The sequence below is a fragment of the Olea europaea genome, unplaced genomic scaffold, assembly GCF_002742605.1.
Source record: "Olea europaea var. sylvestris unplaced genomic scaffold, O_europaea_v1 scaffold2357, whole genome shotgun sequence".
In the NCBI taxonomy this organism is placed as follows: Eukaryota; Viridiplantae; Streptophyta; class Magnoliopsida; order Lamiales; family Oleaceae; genus Olea; species Olea europaea.
In genome coordinates this window covers 80,134-98,052 of record NW_019241696.1, presented here as the reverse complement: position 1 = coordinate 98,052, position 17,919 = coordinate 80,134, and the positions used below count along the sequence as shown (strand labels likewise).

Sequence of the window (17,919 nt, the reverse complement as noted above, 5' to 3'; positions counted from 1 at the left end):
AATAATATTCTAACTCGTACATAAATTTACTCATGAATGAACCTTTTTAGTTGTAATTTTTTTAACTCATTAGTGCATTTTTCTTTATATGTTATATTTTTACTTAAAAAAGTAATTATTCTGCTCATGAGAAATTTTTTTGGTTAATAAATTTTTTTACTTGATTTATTATTATTTTCTTTTTCACTTACAAGTGATTTTTCTACTTTGAAGAAATTTTGTTTCTTTATAAGTGCCTGGCGCCATAGGACACACTACTTCCCCTGGTTTAATAAAACTAACTACAAAACAAAAACTGAAGCTAAAAAGTAGTAAAAATAGACTCATCATTGGGTTACTCTTTCTTTTGTTTTCTTTTATAATTTTTGCTTCTCTCTCATTACATCATTTTGAAATGTTAGAAACGAGCATTTAATTTTTTGTTTCATATACAGCAAGAGGAATAACCTAAGTTCTCCCCCCTCAATGTCGATAAATTCAAAAATTCGTCAACTCTGCATACATCCATGAATTTCTCATTGATTGGAACGACATAACCTACATGATTCACAAAACTAATTATCCAAAAAAATCGGAAAAATGCTATAAAATTTATAATTACATGAATTTAATACAAGTTCAAGACAAATAAAAGCTCTAATCATATTTCAACTTATGATCAATCTGTAGATACCCGATGAAAAATAAATATTCACTCAATATCCATTTCAATATGAGCAATAATTCAAAGGATTCTGACAAAAGGCTTGGAAATTATAACTGGCTTACTTTAGTTAGTGATGGGGCATGGGATATTATGACAAATATAGAAGTTAATAATATCCTGAGTCAAATCATAGACCTCTTTAATTTGTGATGACATCCCATAGAATATCAGCTGATCAAAATAAGACAATTATATGTTGACATCATTTTTTGTTATGCTATATGCAAAAAGTTAATAGTCTACTACCTCATTTTTCCTTGCGGTTGTTGCATACTGACTCATCTAACATTGAATATGAATAAGCTCCCTCTTTCATTCCACTTCATTGACCATTACACTTTTCCAAGAATGCCGTTATAGTATGATCGAGTGAGACTAAGTGCTAGAACATTATCAAGAATTAGAGGAAGAAACGACACAAAAAGAAAATAAAAGAGCACAGCACAAAACAATATTGGGTAAGATTGTTTTAGTTTGTGTGCAGTATATGAAGGCAAAGAGAGACAAATAAGGGAATAATCAACTACACAATGTTTGAAGGAATCAAGAATGAATTAATTAAATCAATTCGTAACAATTTATTTTAAAGTAATAAATGATTCTTTTAATTTTCAACTGACAATGATACATCGGTAGTAACCGACATTCTGATCATTTGTAGAGCAAGAACAAGGTAATTCCTAGTCCATATTCGGTTCAACGAAAAATGCCAATTAAAATCTAAATCTAAATGAAGAATTAATTTTAACCACATATTTCATGGAATCCACAACTTTTCGATCATACATTCCATCGATTGTTATCAAAATTTACTAAAATCTAATTATATCTAAACCAAACAGGGGCCTAATCACTACTTGAGCCCAAATGTTCGATCTTAATCTCAATCTCAACTTCTAATAGTATGTGCATCATATCAATCTCAACTTTAGAACCATCAATCCATCTCAATCTCCACTTAGGACTATAACCAATCACAATCTCAACTAATGATATTGCGCCCTGTTTGACAACCATTAAAATGAATTTTCCAAGAAAAATGAATTTTGAAATAGTGATTTTTCGGAGAACGTGGATAAAAATAGGGAAAAATTTTGATTTACATGCAAAATATTTTATAGTGAGAATGTGTGGTTGAAAACAAGTTTGAAAAAAAAAAGAATTATTTTAAATTTTGTCAAACAAGTGCACATAAACATATCATTGCATTAATCCATTAAACAAATGAAATTAACCCCTTGTTTAACAACCATTATTTAAAAACTTGCCTTTCCACATACTCATTTTTAACAATACATTCACAATAACAAATTTTGCATGTAAACCCAATATTTTTTCATACTTTTTAACCACATATTCTTCTAAAAACCACTATTCAAAACATAACATTTACCAAATAATGGTTGTCAAACAGGGGCTAAATCACTTACCACATTTATCCTACACTCAGATGCAACAGAAACTAGAAATTAAGAGAGGATGAATCAACCAGTTTAACATCCATGAATTTTCTCAACTCAAGGAAAGAAATTTAAAGGAAAGACAAAAACATTAAACGAAGATGAAGAAAAAAGGTTTCTCGTTAGAAGTACCAAAATTTCAATATCAATAGCTTCGAAAGACTACTAGACAACATTGTTTCCACTGTTGAGGGAACAGTACCTTAACATTAAAAGTACTTTCTAATGTCATTTGATCCAGAATTTTTTAATTGTAAAAAAGAAACATAAAATCGAGCAGCATAGCAAAAATAAAATAGCACCTTTCAACTCAGTTTATGCATACGAATGATGTTTGCGGCGGTCCTCCCTTGATGAGTAAGATGAGCTGTGGTATTCTCGATCTGGTAAAACAAGACAATTTTCTTATTTAATAACTCAATTTCAATAAAAAATAAAAATAAATAATGAAATATTTATAAACTTACCTCGAGAAGAGTGATGTTTTAATTTCTCGAAACGTCCTGCATAAGGTGATCAGAAAAGCAATTCAATACAGTTATAAACAAAGAAGTGTAATCAAAACGTACAATGCAAGAAGAGTCATATCATGAAGAATCCATGAACTGACCAGAGTCTTTTCCTTTGTCCCTCGAATGGTGAACCCTTTCCTTGACCTTATCTCTTTCCCTTTCACTATCCGCGCGTCCTTGTTCCTTATCAGATTCTCGCCCTCTATCATGATCTCTGCTCTTTGTTCTCTCTTTCTCCCTATCCGTGTCCCTGTCCCTGTTCCTAACCCTGTCTCTGTCCCTTCCCTTATTGCTTTCACCACCAACCTCTGTTCGATGATCAGACATCAATTTAGACTCTGAATCTTTTCTCGACTCTTCACCGGTGGGCAAGCTTTTAGAGTCATCGGCACTCTTCAACTCCTCAATCTTGTCATAAGCAGCTTTTACTAGTACATCCTTACCCACTTCCTGATTTGCAGCTGAAGAGGACCCTTTTGCGGTACTACTATCTTCATTTGCAGCTGGTCCAGTCAAGGAACGATCCTAAAAAAAAACAAAGGGCAAAAAGATTTAAAACTTACCCAGATATTCCAGTCAGAAGCAAGTCAATTATTCCAGATTTCTTTAAAATACACTAATTAAGTAAAATGATGAATTATTCCCCATCGTCTATTCAATGTGTTGTCCAGGCAATTCGATTCGCAGTTGGCTATACAATAGAAGCATAAAGCAAACAGGAATAAAAAATTGGGTTACACATCAAATTGAACCAATTTGGTTAAAGCATGTGTTTACCTTGGCAACAAACTCATGTGGTGAATCCCATGATCGATTAGATGTTGAAAATAAACCCCGTTCCTTGCATACAGGTATATAATGTGCCTTTGGAAGGGTGTATAGGTGGGCCAGTACTCTACAAACCTCATCTATACCAGACTTATCAGCATCAAATGCTTTCCACCAAGGAGGACTCTCTGGCAGTGACACTTGAAATCTTCGAGCTGCAGCATATACAACACCACAGGCTACAACTTCACTCTTGAATCTAACACACAAAGTTGTGTGCAAGCTGTTCATAAGAAATAAATATAAGGATCATTAGAACTCATTAGAAGACTTTGATGACAAGAGCAGTGTTCACGAGTGCATGAGAAAGAAATACTAACCAAATATACTAGATCATCAAACTGATAAAAGGAAAGCAGAAGACCCATGGTCAAGCTAATGTAAATTCAATTCAATGCTACTAATCTTCATGCTAGGTTAGCTTCTTAAACTAAACAGATGGTGAAGATCCTTAAGCTTCTAGCAAAGTAAAAATTGCAGATGCAAGTTTCCAAATATTGAACTTTATCTGGTAGAACATTAAAAGAAATTTTTTCGAATAGAGACAAATGAGAACTAAATCCACCGAGAAGTAGAAATTTACATGTAAATAGCCTTACTATAATTCTATCATGAATGGATATAAAGAGTTTTAACAATGCATAGAAGTATGTGAACCAAATACTCAACAGCTCCACAACAAACTATGTTTATTTAGATTTGAGCCCCGCTACATGATCTTTTTTTGCCACTCTTCAGTTCATTACCAGATCCATTGAGACATTCTAGAAAAAATATATTTTTAACATCCACACAGAACATATGCCTTTAGGAGGGTAGACTTCCATGATCTGCAATATAACAATTTCATGAACCTTTCCATAGCAACTATAATGCATGCTAAAAGCATTATTCACAGAAATCTCAGTACAGTATACGTGCTTGCGTGCATAATTTTTTCCTAGATCCAAAAATTTACCTATCATTTGCAAGATTCCAAGCTTCTTGTCTCAGTACTGGAGGAGTTCCAAGAGTAGCAAGATAATTCGATATAAACTTATTAGGATGCTCAACATGGCAGATGAAACCCATTTCTTTCAAAAGATGCCTCTCTGTTCTGATCAAATCTACCTTCAGAACCACATATTTCTATTGACAAACATAATTCAATATTCACAAAATATATGACTAAGATTAAATAAGAAAGCAGATATAATTATATATATAAGTATAAGATAAGATAAAATAAGATAGAAGGACAAAGTGGGAAATTTATGCTACGGGGGAGGTTTTGAAGATATTTGAAAAATAAGGGGTGTCTCTGTCGTGTCATAAACTTTAGGGATTAAAGAATGTAATCCAGTTCCTACACCTGCTTTGTACAGACAACCTATGATTTCAACAGATTACAGAAAAATAGTTATATAATAAACTGCAAAATTGATAGCAGTAATGAAAAACCCAAGATTAAAGTCAATACCCAACCTTAGACAACTTCACCCGATAATGGAAAATATTTATATGATAAATTAAAAATTAATAGCCCTAATCCAGAACAAAAGATTAAAATTGATATCCAACCTTAGAATATGTGTCCAGATGCTCTATGGGTAAGTTTTCCCTTCTACATTCCATCCTGTGAAAAACAATGAAGACTTGCCTTGCTTTCCTAGGACTTTCTTCGAGTTTTGAAGCAAGCCATACACAACTCGCAGCAACCCTCTGTGTGTAAACCAAGTCTGGTACTATGTCAGAAGAGAATAAAGCTAATGAAATTCTGAAATGCAACTAAATAATTCTAATTTTGGGGTTGGGGGGGGGGTATCAATAGGAAAAAAAGTAACCTTCACGTTAAATCTAGCAAATGACTTCTTGCAGAAGAAACGATGGAATAAGACCTGACCAGTGGCCATCACAGCTTGAGGCCTGTGAAAAGTTTAATTAAGGAAATAAAAATGCAATTAAAGAATAATTTTATTACTCATTTTACTCATGAAAAAAGACCACGATATCATCTTCCAGTCCTCATATATTAGAACCAAATGGAGCATAGCATACACTGCAACAAATAAGAGGACCATAAGGAAAATTAAAATAAATGAGGATACAATTTGAGCAAAATACCGCTCTCTTGAATGAGATCACAACCATAGATTCGAAGTGTCATTTCTATAGCTTCATCTATCCCATCTCTCCTAGAGGGCGATTTCTGTAGCTCTTCTTCTGTCAGATAAAACGTATCAATTGCTGTGTAAATCGTACTTTTATCTTTCTCCAAGTGCGAGGAGCCTCAATAACTGCCATGAATAAAAAAAACCCAAGAAAATTGTTAATTGAAGATGGGAAACTTCTTTCACAACAAAAACTAGGGAAAGAAAAAAAGAAAAGGACTGACTTTCAGTTTTTAGATATTATAGAATCATAAAGTTTTATATTACTCCAAAAAAAAATATAATAATAATAAGCCGTTGTTTGAGCCACATTACTTTTCTTATAATGCATTTTTGAATAGTGTATTGATAGAAAATGTGCGGTTAAAAAATAAAGAAAAGTTATGGATTTGCTTGTAATATTATTTTATTGAAGAATGTGTAATTAAAATGATGTCAAATCACTGTTTAAGAATGTATTTTTTTGAAAAATGTGACTCAAACATGCCCTAAATAAGAATATATGACACACCCCAAAAAAAACGAAAAAAAGAGACAAAAAACCGTGGGGAAAAAAAAAAGAAAAGGAGGAAGAAGAGGATTTTGCTTGAAGAATTGGCAGTGAATGTTACAAATAATTGAAAATTTATTGTAGAAGAAAGGGGATTGATTATCCAGTTATTTACTTATTAAGAGCAAAAAGAACTAATAACCCCCAATATATCTTTCATTATTTTTTCCCTCAATGTCCTAGACAGCAAAACATATTTGTAGTAGAAGTTCCGAAACACAGGGAGTTGGCTTCTTCTGACTTCCACTGTTTCTTCAATCCCTTATACCAATCCAGTCAACTACCTCTCCTACCAAGAAAACCCCTATATTAACTAAATTCTTTGATCAATTTATTGCTTTGAAGAATATTCTGAGTTCCCAAGAAAAAATCCCACTTTTCGAATATTTAATATGGCATTGGAAGTCGAGGTAGTGGAAGAAGTGGAATTGAGATATCAGAAGCAGCCAGTGGATGATGAGAGCCTGCAGAATGACGTCTAGAAGGCAACAGAATATGGAGACATGAGGAAGCTGCAGCGCCTGGTTGAGAGCAAGTTTGCTCCATTTCTGAGTCTGATGCCCTTTTTACTACACTCTCCAATGGCCGGACTGCAACATCATCGAGGTGCACCATTTTATATATATAGTTCTGAGTTTGTCATTTTCATGTATATGTTGAGTATTGTACGTTGAGTTACTGAGTTCACCTATTGCACTTGAGGGGCAGCCGGTTCCAAAGGCAAGGAGAAAATCACATACAACCCCATCAAAATTTCAAGAGGACATTTTCAAGAGAAATCGCTACTGCATAAGGAAGATTACCATTAAGAAACAACAATTTTGGGGGAAAAAAATAAATACTGTGAAGCTAGAAGATGAGAATGGCTCTTTGTGTTGAAATTAAATCACTGACAACAATCAAATCAAGTACAAAATCAACATATAAAGCGTGTTTCTCTACATATAATCTGATACTAACCTTCCAAGTTTGGAGATGAAGAAGTTGAGTAGAAATCACTGCAACACAAGATGTGCCCAGAGAAACCCTTCCACTCGTCTCGTTTCCTCTTTCCTCAACTCTGTCCCATATCCCCCAGCCCTATCTCCCTCATAGCCTCGTCTAATTCATTTTCTCATCCCTTACCCTCATTGTCCGTCCCTGCCCCCCTACGTCCACCCACCTTCGCCGATTCCCTGCAGGGTGAGGAGTCGAAGCAAAAATACTTACAGAGTGATGAAAGAGTCGAATACATTAATCAAATTTAGTTTTTCATTAACATTCGCATAAAAATTCAAGATATATTATCGAGAAAATCTCTATCGCTAGAGGAAGATTACCATCAAGAAACAATTTTGAGTAGAAATAACTGCAATAAAAGATCAATTGGTGATACTAACCTTGGGATGAAGAAATTGAGTAGAAATCACTGCAATAGAAGATCAATTGGTGCGAAACCCTTGCTTCTGTTGCTCTATCAATTGCACTTACGAATTACAAAAAATCAACTGGTGCCAAGGGGAACTCCCATAGCCGCCTGTTTGCGCTATCAATTTCAATTAAGAAGAACATTTGCATTTTAGGGCTTCTTTGGGTGAGCTTATTGAAAAATACATTATCTTATAATGAAAATGGGTAAATAGCAGCAGAGGTCTCCAACCTTTGACACTTGTTGTCCTTTTATCCCAACCTTTAAAAGATAGCATTTACGTCTTCTAGCTTTCATTTTAATAACACTTTGGTCCTTGGTGGACAATTTTACTCATCTATAATAATAAACTAGCTAATTTTTTTGTCAACAAGGCAATTTTTTTCCCTAATTAATGAAATTAAATAAAGATAAATAGATAAAAAAAAATGAAATAAAGTTTATATATAAATTATACAATAATGTTCCTTGAACAACAGGTGGCGTGGGCGGGTTGAGATTGAGAGGCTAGGTGATCAGGAATTAAAAACTATTGATTTATCATCCCGTTTAATTAATAATTATATGCTAAATTCAATTTAAATTGAAAATATAGAAATAAAATAAAGAGATTCGGGCTTGTTCGAAAAATTCGAGGAGGGAATAAAGTTCTTCGTCCCTACCGTCATTTAACATTTGGAACAAAGATTGCTCACCCTATTTGAGTCAGGGCAATGTGGAGCAAGTTGAGAGAAATTTGTATCGTAGTCTAAACATTCTTGAAATTACATATATGAAAATAGAAATTGGGACGACATGATGAAGATTTAGTGGAGGTGGCAATGGAGGATGGGTTGGATGGAGGTGTATGGGCAAACAATGAGTGGAGAAACGAAGAATATAAATTTAAAATATGTTTTTCTATCTTGCTTTCATTTTCTTTTTGTTAAATACAAGGGTGAAGTTGTCATTTTAATGAATTTTAACTAGCTATTTAAATGACTCGGGTAAAATTGTCCAGTTGGGACCTAAGTGTTACCAAATTGAAAGGTTGAAAATGTAAGTTCTATTTTTTAAAGGTTGGAGACAAAAGTCATACAAATGTCAAAGGTTGGGAACCTCACTGCTATTTATCCTAAATAAAATAGGTAAAGTATGTATATTTGGAAGGAAATCCTATTATTTTCCAGCAAAATCAAAATGACATTTACCAAATTGTCCTTTATAGGCCAATATTTTAGGGACACTGATATGCATAATGCTCAACTAACATTTCATTATTGCCTAGTGAAAAAAGCTATTTTTTTACCAGTTAATAATGAAACGCCACTTGGTGTAAACCTTGATATACTTATAGCATAAACCATATTTTTAATACAATTTCCAAGATGGATGGGTAAATTTAAAGAAATCAAAGGGTAATATAGTAAATATCTTATCAACTTGAAAAATAGTATGATGATAGGTATTTTGTCATTTTATCTATATAACATCTTTGCCCTTTTTAAGCCCCACTCTTTGGTAAAAATTCATTTTTTAATAGTGTTTTGATATCATTTCAACCACACATTTTTCAATAAAATAATATCACATATAAATATAAAACTTTTCTTTATTTTTTAACCACACATTTTTCATCAATACACTATTAAAAAATTCATTTTTCCCCCAAAAATGGGGATAAAACAAGGGCTTTATTATTTGGGTATTTTTTGACCATATAAATAGGATAAACTATAAAAAAATTTAGTTTCTGTTTGGCCCCCATTAATATTCATTTCATTACATTCTATTTCTTTCTCTCCTATTTTTAACCACACAATCTTATATAAAATATTATTATACGTAAATCGAAAACTTTTTATTCTTTTTTAACCACTCATTTTAATTAAAAAAATAATATTCCATCCATTTCTTTTCCAAAGAACTAGGGGCTAAATGGGGGCTTAGATTGATTTGTTTAGTCAAGTGAACAGTTATTATGTCCACTCTTAGCTACTGTTCATGTATCTTGCTCGGGCATAATGTTGGTCTTATAATCTTCGTACCTTATTAATTTTATCAAATGTCTTCGAAGGGACTAAAACTAAAGTTTATGCTTATTGAGGTTTCATTACAGCAAAATCAAGAGTTTGGGAGTAGAGGGGATCACGCATTTCGTGGGACCATGTATTTACAAGAAGAACATAAAATAATTTATAAGAAGGCAAGGCAGAATTGTCGTTTGTAATAACTGTACTTTTAAAAGTAGATTCCTCGCATTTTAAAGGATACTTTAAAATTCGTCATCATTATTGTACATATGTCAGTTGAATTATTACCTTACTTTATTAAAAATAGTGGTGAATCATTTGTTTCTTATAAAATTATTGTTCTTGTATCAGTTGTATTATTATCCTAGTGACGATTGTATTATTAAGACAGTATGTTGAGTGGTATACATGAAGGATTTCCTTTTCTATATTAGGAGCTTCCCTCCTTTAAATCATCTCAAATCCAACTTTGTCAGTCCCATATATTTTATGGGACTATCAACTTCTCAGTCATACATTTCACCAACTTTTATTAAATTTATTAAAAATCTAGTTTTTATCCAAATCAAATAGAGGCTAAGAAAGAGTTTATTGCTGTATTATGTCCATTTTAACGTACTAGAACGACGTGGAAACATGAGAATCATAGTCCAATCAGGAAAAATAAGGGAGCTTTAACAACACAAAAAGGAAAGAGAGGGATGGGGTTCTCTCAATCCCTCCACAACATAAATTCAAGCAAGCCTTCAGCAGTAGTAGAATCAAGAATTGCAAATTTATGTACAAGTATACAACCATCTGGCCACAAGTTTACACAACAATTTAAATTTACTTCCTCGGACAACTCGAGTCCCACATTGCCACATTGACAAATGGTGCAGAAGTTCCATCAACGGTAAGGATCCTATTTATTGATCAATCTGAGCAATTCGAACGACCATGCGTATTGGAATACTCCGGCTACGAACTAGATTATATTCAAGATAATCACTCAAGGTGAAGATAAGTTTTCTATCATGATTTTTCTCCTTGAAACCATGAACCACCGGGCATAAATTATGTCTAGGATCATGGAGCAACCTTAACCCGCTTTTGATTTATTTGCTAAAAATAACTGCCTTGTTGAGAGGGGAAGATAACATCGAAAATATTTTTCGAGAGAAGATTTTCTGAAGAAGGACTTTCATTTTCTTTCTTGAGGCTTCCTTTCTAGACCTAGTTCATCTAAACTTGCTTTCAGAGCTTCTGCACTTGCCTTTGCCTCGCTAACCTTCCTCTGCCAGCATAAGTGCTCTTGCAACTTAAAAGATTGTATTTAAAATATAGAATGAACTCAGTCAAAAGACTGTCCGCTCAAGTACTCTTGTAACTTACATGAGATTGCTCAGATGCTAAAAAGTGTGTATGATTCAGCACATAGTAGACAGATGCAGATATGCTATATGCTTAATCAAATCAATAACAATAAAGAGACAACCATCCCACAAATCTAATTTTTTTCTACTGATTGTTCTATAATGTTTTGCACAGAGATTTCTGATGCTTCAAGTTCTTCTTTCTACAATTTTCTTTCTTTCAATGTTACACCCCAGCATCTAGATAGAATGGTGACTAGGAAAAGATCATTGCTTATTTTCTTGAAACTTCTGGAAAAATTTGTGCAATTGCATTGCTAGAACTTCCATTTTGCATAGTAAAGCCTCAATGAACTCAATACAGTAATCCCTTCAAGCAAATATACCTCAAATTTTGCAATACTTTACCCAATTTCTATGTTTCCTTTTCCTTAGTACATTTTAAAAGAAACATCATTCTTCTTCTCCAGATGTTTGAATTTCAACATGGGCAGATAATCTAAGTTAAATATAACTATGGAATCTAACATCTTTAGGTTATGTAGAACTAAGATGTAATACAAGGAATGCCATTATAGTCAATAGTAGGAATAAGGATGAAGTGTCCGAATAAAGCACCTCTTTTCCCAAATGGTGATTATTTTAGGTATTTATAATTTATTGAGGTACATAGATTTGATGATATAATTCATAAACCTAGCATTGGTCAGATAAGTTAGAGAAGGTTACAAGAGTTTGGTGTGATCGAAAGATACCTTCCAAGTTAAAATGAGATTACATGGAATGGCCATTGGGCAAACTATGTTTTCTAGTAATGAATAATGGATCGCTAAGGGAAAAAATGTTTGTAAGATGGATTCCAACACATTAGAAATAATAAAATAATGAATGAGGATATATGCCAATAATATGAAGGAGAAAAAATTATCGGCTTAGAATTTTGGACACATATCTTGTGTAGACCTAAATACATCTTCCACTCACTCACAAGAGCGATATAATCCAAGTAGAATCGGCTAAAAGAAGAGGTAGACTAATACCAAAATGGTGTTAGGTGATTGCTATACATTTTTATATCATTGAATTTGCTAGTATAGGTGGCTTAGATAGAGTAGAATGGTGAGAAAGGATTTATGTAGACCCCAAGATTATTGAGGTAAAAATTATCGAAATTATCATGTTGATAGTGTTGTGCAGTCCTATAATTTACTAAGCATTCATGTAGTTTGATGGGCAAAAGAAATTCTTCAAGCTAATATCATCTTAACTACATTATATAACATTTAATGTTTTCGTTTCAGTTCTAGTTTTCCATTTTTATGAAAGAAAGGGAAATATGATAGTCATTATTGGACAAATATTAGTCATCGACCTAAAAAGAAGACATTGATAAACCAAATGAAACCATCCAACACAGGAAAAGTGAACAATTATGAGGCAAGTCAAAGTCATGTGGGAGAATGACACAGACTCCCTATTATCTCGCTTAATTTTGGTCAAATAAAGAGAGTACAATTTTGAAATTGAAGGAGCCAATTAATTGGGCTACAATGAAACTTATAACATAGTTCGTTTATCCTATTACCGATCAAATATTGAATCTTTCTAACTTCTTTGAGTTACCACATACATAGCTAGCAACAAAGCATATGTTGCTTGTAATCTATACAGCTGCCCGATATATTTAGAAAAAGAATTTGGAAAATTGTGTTATACTTTGATGTAACCATGAGTTCCCTTTAATTATTGTTTTCAAATCTTACAGTTGTATACAGTATGGACCATGTCCTAACCTCCAAATATTGGGCAAAAACATCATAACCTTTTTGTATCAAATCTCAATACAAAGACTCTTGGCAACTGGTTACTATTACTCTATAAGCGAGTTCCAGTACCCATTGTTTTATATACAAGATTTCTAATTTTATTGTTCATTTTTGCTTCATTTTCCATGTTCCTATCCACACAGTGGTAAACTGGACATGTCATATTTCGTTTCATTTTCAACTAACATCCCCTAAGTGCAATTCATGCATGATTACCAGTTAATATCAAAGCATCATCAAACATTCCATTTTTTCTTTAGTTTCGTGGTTTCTATTGTTATCAAGTCATCACTAGTTTTATCTAAGTTACCTATAGTAAAAAAGGAAATTTATAATATACAGTATCCCCATTTCCCTTTTTGCAGTATTTAAATTATATTTTCCAAAAACACTTGTGATAAACTGATAATGATAGAAATCCATCAAACTAAAGAAATATACACACAGTGCTGCATTTATTTTTGGAATGCCTACTTTTAGGCTGAATCTATCAACATTTTTGGAAAAACAAATCATTTATGGATAAAGTACCTTACTTTTTGCATGCTGTAACTCTATGTCACTACAAATGACATTTTCAATTCTAATAAGTAAACAAAGAACCTTAAAGGATTTTTCTCAAAGTGATAATGATCCTTAATAGATTTACTAATTCTGCTATGTAAAGCAGAATTAAGGAAATTTTATTAGTGATAAATTCAATGGAATTTAGTCATTAAGCATTAGACATCGGACCAAAAGTTGTACTTTAATTAGGTTAGCTCATTTAGTTGCTGATGTAAATGTATAAAATTTTAAAATTGCAGCATTATATGTGTTTATTGTTGATGATACACCACCAAGATCATTTTAGTTTCTCTACTCAAATATATGGGTTCTTGTTGAACAAAGGGGCATGATAATTAGCAAGATGTCGTGCAGATGGGGTGTGTTGGTGTGTGAGCATAATTCTCTTCATAGAGTGAGGAATAACTAAAGGAAATCTGAAAGAAATATACCTCATTTGTGGTAGTGTTTGTTGTAAGTGTTATGCTCTAAGTTCTATCGATTTATGTTATAAACACTTTTAATATATTTAATACATTTATTTTTGGTAAGATCTATTATTTATTTAAATCAATATTCTAATAAATGATATTAATTAATAGAGTCCGTAGATTCAAGTTTCAGTAATTAGTTAATCACAAAAGAGTTGTGATTGTGAAATACAAGTTACGTGTGTTTTAATCTTAAATAATTAATGGTCGTAAGTAATAATGAGATATGAATATCGTTATTATGCATAGATCATCAATCATAGCCAGATTTTTTTTTTTAACATATGTTCGATCCAATTTTTTTAAATAGACATTTTATCATATAAATGTTCTCCTATATAATATCTATTACTATATGAAGACATGCTTCAAGAATCTAGCAATTATAGCCATCAAAACTCATTTAAATAAATAAATCGAAATAATTAAGTAATTAATTAATCATATTAATCAATTAATTTAATTAATGAGTTTATTTTATTAAAATCAAATTTTAATTAAATGCCGAATTGGAGTGCAACTATAATTCCATAATTATAGGGCGAAACTATTTAATTAAAATCAAATTCTAATTAAATATTAAATTAGAGTCAAACTCTAATTCTTTAAAATTTTAGGGTGGGATAATTTAATTAAGATCAAATTTTAATTAAATATCAAATTAAAGTCTAACTCTAATTTCAAGATATATTGGGGAAATAATATTAATCAAAATCAAATTTTAATTAATATTAGATTAGACCCAACTCTAATTTTTATTGAATTAATATTTTAACTTAGGAAAAAATCTAAATAAAACAAAATTCAATTTAGGGTTAAAGTTCAATATTTGAGTTAAGATCTAATTTTAACAAAAATATAAAATATCGTCAATTTTAAATAAAATTTTAATTTTGGGCCAAATTAAAATATGAGTCAAACCCAATTAAAATACAATTTTAAAACCTTTTAAAATTCAAATTCAAATTCATTTCCTTTTGTGTGTGATTCATTAGGTTCTCAATCACAATACCCAACGAAGTGAATTATTATTTGATCTAATCAAAATCGATAAGTTAAAACACTCATTTAATTTATCACTAATTCACACTCGTCGTTCCCGATTGATATCTAACAATATGTTAGAGTAATACATGTGACGAGAAATACCATGTGATATGACAAAATCAAACTCAATAAACAATTATATGTTTCATCCCAATCAATTGAGAGATATAGATAACTGTCAATCTCAATAATCAATTATATGTTTCATCCCAATATTAAGTCAATATAAATCAAAAACTCCTTTTTGACTTATGAGTACACCTTAGTCAATGATTTTGTTATTGACTTGACTGAATGAAATTAGATCATAATCTTGAGTTATCTAAGAGTGACGAATTCTCGATTGGTTATTCACAACCTTCGTATGATTATTGACATGCCCGAACGATGTCGTATTAGCGACTCTTAACAGAGTAACATCCAATATCACCGAAGTATAATTGTCATCATATAAGGCACTATGATGACCTCAAGTCAAAGGATTAATTCCACTACCGAATGTTAGAGATTAACCACTTATATTCAGATAGTCATCTATATGAAATCTCCCAGTAGGTCTCCAATGTTTTGTTCTATAACAAAACATCTATGTGTTCATTTAAGTGTCATCACACATTAACTTGTAAGATTAGTTACTTATTTCACAAGTAAGAAATGTCACACATGATGGTCTATCCGTAATAACAATATTCATGTCTCGTTATTACTTACGGCCACGGATAATTTAAGATTCAATCATATATAATTTGTATCTTACAATCACAATCCCTTGTGACTATCAACTTATCAAGAATTGAATCTACGGATTCTATTAATTAATTTAATTTAATATTAATTAAATAGTGGATAATTTTTAAAATTGCATTAATTATATATTAAAAGTGCTTATGTCAAAAGCTAATTGGACCTATGGCATATCACTTACACTTATATTGGCAGTTTACTCAAAGTTAGATAAAAAAATTTAGGTCTTTTATTTATTTATTTTCTTAGAAACGAAGAATTATCCGATGCCGCAATTTATTCATATATGTTTGTATAGATCAAGTGAAAGTCAATCTACAATTCAAGAATTTGGGACGTAGTTCGACACATGCATATCAATTACCATTTGATCTTTTAACGTATTCAAGTATTCAACGAGTAGTGTCCATAACTTTAGTGAAATCCATTGTCAATGATAATGATTATTATGCCACATTCCTTAAATTAATGTACCACCCAATTGATGTATAATTCCATTTCACTGCCAATTAATTCATCAACAGTGCACTATATGAAATAAATGAGCATGATTTCATAATAAACCGGGGGACCTACAACGTCAGACTAGAATTAGCTTGTGTTTGAGCCCATTAATTCCCATTTTCTTCGGTCAACATTTTCTAGCCAGAGGGATCCGCAATCCATATGCATGCAGAGACTCTGACACATATTTCACAATAATGTTGAGTTCCCAATTTTTAAATACAACCCCTAACTGAGCTATTGACCTTAATTCCCATGTAATTCTAATGTGATTGACAACGGCTACATGCCGGTTTCATACCTGACAACAAGACGTTCCTTTTACGAAAATTTCGAAACATGGTAGGCATGACATCAATTAAAATTCACACATTCAATATTTATTCCAGTGGTAATTTACGCTTTCATTACGCATACAACAACAATTTTGCGTTCACCTAGTCAACATATGCTATGCGCTATGTAATCTCGTAACTAGGTCCATGTCACATTCTTGTCCACAACCGCATTCTCTTCCGCTGTAGCTTCGTTTTTCTCATCTGATAACTCAACCTCGACTTCTTTGTCATCGACATCCTTGGCCCTACGAAAGCCTTTGTCGAGTTGTCCATTGAGTCGCAAAAAATTATGGACTCCCATTGTGGCCATAACCACAACGATTTGTGCTCGATATGAATAACTAGGCATTTTATCGAGAATTTTCCATCTTTGCTTCCAGACTCCGAACCCCCACTCAATAATGTTTCGACATGATGAGTGATGATAGTTGAATTTTTCGTGTGCATTTCGAAATCGACGTCTGCCGACACCTTGATCGCGAAATTCTTGAAAGTGATAACGTACATCCGACCCTTGGTACGTGCCATATAACCCGACCTATGTGCAAATCCATAGTCCACCAGGTAGTATTTCCCGATTGTCGGTTCCGAAAAATGTATGTCCGAATTACGCATAGCTCCATATACGGCTATCGTGCATGGGCCCCTTGCTACCGAGCAACACAAATGTGAAGCACAAGTTAAAATTGCAAGTGGCCAACACATTCTGAGTGGGCACCCCTTTTCACCCTATGAAGTTAATTTGTTTACGTCGTGGCAACATCACCCACACATATACGACTCTCTGTCACGCCCCCAAATTAACATCGATATATATATACAACCTAGATATAGAATTTTACATATATTTTTTTTTCGAGTTTGTTAACTTCTAATCACCTGTGACACGATTATATAACATATCGAAACCCAAAATCATATCGCCATAATCCAATATATATTCTGAACTTATAAACATGTCTACAGGCCATTTCAAAAGTAAACTATATAGGATTCCAAAATATAACCCAACAGATGGCAGTCTACAAAATAACCCTACAGGTCGTCATCCATGTACATTGAACTCTGGAATCCTGTAGGAGCTCCACAGCTAGCCATGCTCTCTATGTAATTCCATGCTCACCTACAATGGAAGAACTACATAGACCAATGCTTAGTAAGCAAAATCATGCATGTCCTAAACATGAATAATAATGACATATGACACCATGCCATTTACTTTAAATATCACGATAAAAAAAGTATCATATTTCAATATTCGTCAAAGTCAATTAGAAATCATTTCACTTGAAATCTTTCATTTCATTGGGCCCTTGACCCACCTACTATGCACCGGATAAAGCTCTGCATAATATCAATATCAATAATCAAATAGCCAATATGAAATTGACACCGACGAGTGGACCATCCTCTCGTGACCACTAGAGGCCCAACCCCTGACT

The 17,919-nt window shown here is 32.5% G+C and overlaps 1 protein-coding gene across 21 annotated transcripts; it reads right to left on the bottom strand.

Annotated features, from left to right (window-relative positions):
• Window positions 1–302: 302 nt before the first annotated feature.
• Window positions 303–7,760, bottom strand: LOC111381677 (cyclin-L1-1-like). 21 transcript variants are annotated; one of them, XR_002700385.1, is made up of 14 exons: window positions 7,586–7,760; window positions 7,167–7,381; window positions 6,895–6,991; window positions 6,322–6,796; window positions 5,594–5,782; window positions 5,330–5,411; window positions 5,067–5,207; window positions 4,465–4,634; window positions 3,456–3,729; window positions 2,777–3,203; window positions 2,634–2,669; window positions 2,469–2,549; window positions 953–1,088; window positions 303–537 (listed from the first exon to the last, which is right to left on the bottom strand). XR_002700385.1 is itself a non-coding variant. In XM_023005482.1 (13 exons), the coding sequence occupies exons 5-12, from the start codon at window positions 5,650–5,652 to the stop codon at window positions 2,482–2,484; spliced, it is 1,257 nt and encodes a 418-aa protein (XP_022861250.1). In that variant the 5' UTR covers window positions 5,653–5,782; window positions 6,322–6,796; window positions 6,895–6,991; window positions 7,167–7,381; window positions 7,586–7,760; the 3' UTR covers window positions 303–537; window positions 2,469–2,481. The 21 variants fall into 21 exon arrangements, 19 of the variants coding, with proteins under 19 accessions (XP_022861250.1, XP_022861246.1, XP_022861247.1 ...); XR_002700386.1 differs by lacking the exon at window positions 303–537 and adding an exon at window positions 744–877; XM_023005482.1 differs by lacking the exon at window positions 953–1,088.
• Between the last annotated feature and the right edge of the window lie 10,159 nt (window positions 7,761–17,919).